Source organism: Exserohilum turcica, assembly GCF_000359705.1.
Source record: "Exserohilum turcica Et28A unplaced genomic scaffold SETTUscaffold_8, whole genome shotgun sequence".
Classification (NCBI taxonomy): Eukaryota; Fungi; Ascomycota; class Dothideomycetes; order Pleosporales; family Pleosporaceae; genus Exserohilum; species Exserohilum turcicum.
The window spans coordinates 1,831,825-1,838,490 of NW_007360299.1; the positions used below are offsets into that span (position 1 = coordinate 1,831,825).

Consider the following 6,666-nt stretch of genomic DNA (forward strand, 5'->3'; position numbering starts at 1 on the left):
TAAAAGAGCCCGCTAGAGGATTGCTTTGCTTTCTAACATCTCTTTCTGTTATCAAAATGCTCTTTAGCACTAGGCGTCTAGTAAGCGATAGCTATCGCTTACCTAGACAAAGGCCGAAGCACCACAGACACACTTCAAGCACAAACTCGTATTTGTAAATAAATCTAGTTAGAACGGCCTCGGCCAAAGTCTTACATAGCCTCGAGCTCACTAGACTCTAATGGAACAATAATAATAATAATAGCCCGTACACTCGGTTTTTGCATTGTTGGCTCCATTGACTTACTCCTTTCATCTGGAAGGCTGTCCTCGTACAACTCCAAGGTTCGCCACTTGGTTTGGAGTCTCTGTTTAGCTAATCCGCCATGGCTACGTATTGTGGTAGCAATTTTAGAGGCTGCGTCTAGACTTCTGAGATCAATAGAGGCTGCTGGAGTATTACTATCCTTCTCGTGACCTCCTCGCGTGTGAATCACGAGCCAGTCGCCGTGTTGCAAGAAAAGAAAATGCCAGTTTGATTCCTTCTTGATCCACTGCAGAGATGGTATCAGTGTGATAGGCTCAGACTGCGTACCCTTGGATATAGTCATCGTCTTGTGTTCGATGAGATATTGTGTGGATGACGTTTTGTCTCGAAGCACCAAGTCGCAGCTCAAGGGTTGTACAAGATTGAACGAAAGTTCTAGGTCGCAGTCCGGCTTAGCGCGAAACATCTATACAAGCTTTTGGATAATCCTTGCGGAAGAGTTCTGGCGCTCCCCTAATACTGTCATGATCTTTTTGAGATTGGAATCAGGGTTTGGCGGCGTCCAACCTCGTAGTGTCACACTATTAGAGGGGTTTGTGTAAGTCGATTGACCCTGGAACGCATTTCTAAGTCTCAACAGTGCTTCAAAGAGGTTGCGCCGACGTACCGCGAACGGCGCCAAAAAGGCGCTGATGTGCAGAGGTTCACGCTGTTGCAGTCTGTGTGCCTTGCTGGACTCGTTTTGGACAAGAGTCTGGGTGTCTATGTATTCTAATCTGATGTTCGCATACAAGGCTGTATAGCTATTGATAGGCAACAAACATAAGAGTTCAGGATGCGCAGGGGGTGCAACCACGAATATGGGGGCAATCTGATGAGCCGATCGATGGCTGACCGTAAGTTTGACGTCGATTGGCACAACCTTCAGGTTTCTCTTATCTTGATGTTCATTGACCTAAGCCCAAACGGCAGAAGGGTCCATGTCTATAGGAAACCCCTCTGGGGGGTCGAAAATAAGTCCCCCATCGAGCGCACTGTAATCCGGTGCTGGAATATCTCGGGTTAATACTACACTAGTTTTCTATCAGGTGCTGGGGAAATATACCTCGTATTACACTAATCTGCTTTTTATGGTCCTTAAATCCTTGTATGCAGACATTAGATAGCATGCGAAATGCATTGTGTTCGGTGATCCATCTACTTATAGGCGGGATTCGATCAACTACAGCCCTTTGTTTCGCCTGTAAAGACTTTGGTTTAACTATAGTGATTCAAGAATTCTTCTATTGAAGATGAGACAAGGTGAGGTAACCTAGTAAAACTGCCAAATTTGGACTTAGAGGCTTGAAAGTGTGTGAAAAGGTTGAATTTGAGTGGCTGTAGGGAGTCTCAGAGTATGTAAAATCTGGGCATTTGAATGATCTTTAATAGGAGAGTGGTGGAAGGTGTTCGCGTTCGCTTGAGCGAAATGTCACACCTAACATTGTAATATATAGAAAGCTCTAGATAGAGAGGTGTGTGTTTCTGCTATTTAAAACGATGGTTTTCCAGAGCGCCTAACTATCTAGTTTGATAATTTGGTGTGACTTTAGCCTAAACATTTGTTGCGAATGTAGTTGGAAATCCTAGCCGAGTTGGGTATGTATTGCATAACGGGAGCCGAGTACAACGTGAGCGATGAACCCGATAGGATGAAAGAATCCTTGACCGATAACTTTAGATTGATTGAGCAGCACGTCGCCGAAAAATCCCTTGGGTTTTCCGTGACTTGCCGTTCTCGTCTAGATTGTTTCCCGCTTGATAGTCTTGTTTAGATGGTTTACAATTTCACTAGTACTGTTTAAAGAGTCTACAATGAGGGTGACTAATGCCTGAAATTGACTGGAGAGAAAATTATTAACAACTAACTCTGTGGCGATGTTCTTAAGCATATCAAAAGCTGGGTTTGCAGCCATTTTGGCGGCCCGACTGAGACAGAGGCATCGCTCACGTCTCGTGCTGTAGTGCAATCAATGCACGGACTGGGATCGATCGCTCGATTGTGATACTAGACAGGTTCCTTGGGTTGGAAATTGTCTTTTTGGTGCTGAAACTGGGAGCGGTGAGATTGTGCGACGATATTGTGAACTACAAATATGTAGAAAAATGCGTGGTGGAGGCTACGGAAAGTTGGTAAGACGGAAAGTTCTCGCAGTCAAGGGCGTAGAAAGTGGGGCATAATACAGCATGTGTGTGATAGGTGTGTGAATTGGGATTGTGATTGAATAAGGTGGTTTTTGCGGTTGCTGATGCAGAATTAGCGTAAAAGGGGTATATGTAGGCAGAGTTTTAGTCCGCGGCTTCGGCATCCTAATCCCTAGCTCGCCCGTTGTTGACGTTGATTTGGTCGCCATCGTCGTAGTCTTTGGCTGATGCATGCCCCTGCCTTGATTTGGAAAGGTATCGGCTAACCCTCCATCATCGTAGGTAATTGATACTGATTCTGGTTGGCATCTATTGGCTTGTAAACAGACAAACAAAGTAGAGCGCAACTTGAACAACATGAGCTACCACCCTATGGGTGTTGGAAAAGAAATTCAATAACGCAGTTATAGGATGCACTTACTGTCTTCTCTATTACGGGCTCTAGGAGTATTAATTTGCTTTGAGGAGCAGCTGCAGTGCTAGTAGCGATAGTGGCCGTGGGTAGTTGTGGTAGGCAGGTGGAGGGCGAGGCATTGGTGCAAGGCTATCACGTGATGCGTATCAGGTTAGCGACAATTGGATATGGGCTCAACTGACATCTAACTCGACAACAATCTGCTGCTAGAGCTACAGCTATTGTTTTTTTTTTGCTCTCGTGAATGACTTGAAGAAGGACCTATGTTAGTGCGATATCCTCTCACAGGCTTGTGATAGGGTTATACAAATGTTATGACTAGAAACTGCTGTTGCAAGGGTAATAAAACGTTTATATGAATAACGAAGTTTACCTATATGGCTTTCTCTTGATCGCTCCACATTCTCCTGTTCCAGGCTTCTTTACCCCAGGCCATTGTCCCAGTACACGCTAGTTAACAATAGCTGATGACTATGGTCCACTTTCACCCCTTCTATGGTTACTTCATGTGCATCCAAGTCGTTGAATAATCATTATTAATAGGACGTGATGTGAATTTTTTTTCATTGCTGAAATTACCACTATCAGGTCCCACATATGAGCACGTGTAAAGCAATTTTAGAACCAGTAGCGACTGTGTAGCGCTGCATAAAATTTCATGATAGGCTTCCTAACCAATGATGACTAGGTACATGTACTGACATCAGACATCAACAGCAGAGCCCAACTTTGCAAACTCAACTACGTTATCATAGCTTTATGACAAAACTTTTTATGAGGATGTTTCTCTATACTAAACAGTTCGCATAATAGACCTAAAATCTGATATATACATTATACGTCTTCTTTAGGGAAACCGAGTAGCCATTGGCGTACACGCTCCTTGTATGCCTCGCTAGGATTGCCATGACCACAGAGCAAAATGCTCGCTCGGTACAGCTCTGCCTCTTGCAGAGCCTTTTTCTCTTCCTTAAACTGATGATGGGCTTCAGAATGGCGTGTCCGATGGTAACTGCTCGATAGCTCGAATAGTGGTTGCCGGCCTTGAAAACGACGTACGAGGTCTCTCTTTAGAGAGTTGGTAGGGATGACGGCGGCAGGTTGAAGGTTAGGAATAACTAATTGAACAAGTGGAAGGTTATTATCGCTGGCAAGGAGAGTTGTAAAAGCTAAAAGAAGAGCATCTATAGGGCGGGGGCTGCGTTCAAGCCTGTCCCAAAAACTCTCGCAGAACACCTGGAGCTTTGCCTCGCGATCTTTACAACAGAGTTGGCTGAGTTCATGAAACTGCTCGTATAGAGTAGAGTCGCCAATGCTGGCGTCTTTGGATAGAGTAGCGTTTGCCATGATTGGAGATAGTGTGGGGTGAGGGCCTTGGGTAGTTCGTGTCTGCGTCTTGGCTGGTCGGAGATAGCCGGTGTGATCCACTCTGGCTTACTTGGGTACTTAGCTAACCTGCATGGACGCGCAATGACCCAGGACGCGCAATGACCCACCCTACCAAAAAACCTATTGCAAAAGATGAGGCTGTACAGCCACCCACAGTCGCTATTATCACGAGATTTTATAGTGTTGTAGTAATTATAGCATTGCGATTATGATAGGCTACTTGTATCTAGTGTGGGTGGTCAATGCGTGCAACGGGTCAGACAATGCAACACCCCCTGCATCTCCCAAAGTAGAACCCACCAATTTCAAATCCCCACAACTCCACCACCATGACAGCTATCGAAAAAGCGCTTGCGGCAATCAATTCGCAAGGTCTAGAAGGACAAATCTCGTACCGTACAGCTGCAAAAATATATGGTGTTGCGGCATCAACTTTAACGCGTCGCCACCAAAACAAAACGCGGTCGCGTGCAGCCGCTGCACGCCCACGACGACTACTCTCACCACAACAAGAGAAATACCTTGTCCAGCACATAGAAAAACTCTCTAAGCGTAGTACTCCACCGTCCCAAGAGATGATTAAAAAATATGTTGCTAATATTGCAAAAAGACAGCTATCTAACAGCTGGTTTACAAGATTTCTTTGGCGGAATAGAGAGAAAATTATTACCAGAAACACCGCCGGCATCGACCAAAACTGCAAAAAAGCTAACGATTTTAAAGATTACTATAATTACTTCCGTCTACTTTACGATTATATTGAGAAATACGATATCTAGCCGCAAAATATCTATAATATGGACGAAAAGGGCTTTCTCCTTGGTGTCACTTCAAGGACCAAAAGGGTGTTCTCCAAGAGACTTTGGGATGAAAAGAAAGTTCGAGCAGCTGTTAGAGACGGCAGCAGGGAGTGGATAACAACTTTAGACTGTATTTGTGCTGACGGGAGCTGGATATCGCCTATGATAATCTTTGAGGGTAAAGCTGGACTTTGAAACAACTGGGTAGAGCACCTAGATCCTTCCTAATACTAGATGTTTTTTGCTACTAGCGACTTGGGCTGGAGTAATGATATCCTAGGGCTATCTTGGCTTAAGCAGGTGTTTTAGCGCTAAACGAAAGACAAAGCAAAGCGCGATTATCGGTTGCTGATCCTAGACGGTCATGGGAGTTATTAGACTCCAAGTTTTCGAGAGTTTTGTGACTCTAACAGGATTCTCCTAGCTACTCTCCCTCCCTACTCATCTTACTGACTCCAGCCACTTGACGTTGGCATGTTTAAGCCCCTCTTGAGCGCGTATACTGAAGAACTTAATAGTCTGTCCTACCGCAGTCAAGGCTTGGTGGAGGTGCACAAAAGTGACTTTTTATAGTTATTTTGGGTGGCGTGGACACGGGCGTTCACGTCTAACAAGATACTAAGCTGTTTTTGAGCTACTGGCGTCCACCTGCAGGATGGTAATGCTGTGCTTAAACATCTTAAAAAGTCAACACCACAACAAGATATTAATCTAGAACTTGGAGAGCACGGTGATGGGGATACTGCAAGAGAGCTGTCTAATTTTCTAGACAAAACTATGACGGGTTGTGCTAAAGTTATGGTCTCTGCGGTGAAAGATACTATTGCTTCACTCTAGGTTAACAACGAGATTTTGCACCACGAAAACACTAATCTACGAGAAGTACTTGCTATCAAAAATTATCTAAAGAAGCAAAAGAAGCCTCTAGAGCTCCAGCAAAGCAAGCAGTATCATACTCCAGCGGTGGTGTGGAGTCCTAGGACAATAGAAGATGCGAGAGCTCAAGAACGTCAAAAAAAAACACCAAGAAGAGCTTGAAAAACTCCAAAAAAAGAGAAACAACAGGAACGAGCTGCTAGTATAGCTCTACGAAAAAAATTAATAAACGAGGCAAGGACTGCGCAGGAGTTAAAGAAAATAGCAAGGGATAAAGAGAGAGAAGTGAGGGCCAAAGAACTCCAGTTAAGACGCGCCCAAAAAGCTCGCGATCGCGCAGTCGCAACTTCAAAAAAAGCTCGCGATAAGCAAAATATACCTAAACGAAAAGCTTCATCGTCTCAAAAGTCAAAAAAGTCAAAGGGTGGTGGTGATGCAGGCAGCCAAAGTGGTGGTGCGTCTGCATCGTCGGCTGCGCAGCCCACCACCAAAACAACGATGCGCGGCCGCAACATCAAACTGCTAAAGAAATTTGAGTAGATAGGATTGTTTTTTGAACTATTTAGACTACTCCACCAAAAAATCTCGTGATAATAGCTTTTGTATAGTGCTCTACAGCCTCATTTTTGATAGGCGGACATTTTAGTGGTGGTGTTGCATTGTCTGACCCGTTGCACGCATTGACCACCCACACTACTTAGTAGCTTGGTGGTGCGGCCGTGGCGGGTGGTCCGAGTTAGGACGGCTAGTGCAGC

General features: G+C 44.8%; 2 protein-coding genes across 2 annotated transcripts; one reads left to right on the forward strand and one right to left on the reverse strand.

Moving 5' to 3' along the window:
- Positions 1 to 3,680: 3,680 nt before the first annotated feature.
- Positions 3,681 to 4,193, reverse strand: SETTUDRAFT_24104 (uncharacterized protein; the record flags this gene model as incomplete). The annotated part of the gene is made up of 1 exon (XM_008032451.1): positions 3,681 to 4,193. The coding sequence occupies one exon, from the start codon at positions 4,191 to 4,193 to the stop codon at positions 3,681 to 3,683; it is 513 nt and encodes a 170-aa protein (XP_008030642.1).
- A 371-nt stretch (positions 4,194 to 4,564) lies between these two features.
- Positions 4,565 to 5,014, forward strand: SETTUDRAFT_98903 (uncharacterized protein; the record flags this gene model as incomplete). Its single annotated transcript, XM_008032909.1, has 1 exon — positions 4,565 to 5,014. The coding sequence occupies one exon, from the start codon at positions 4,565 to 4,567 to the stop codon at positions 5,012 to 5,014; it is 450 nt and encodes a 149-aa protein (XP_008031100.1).
- Positions 5,015 to 6,666: the final 1,652 nt, after the last annotated feature.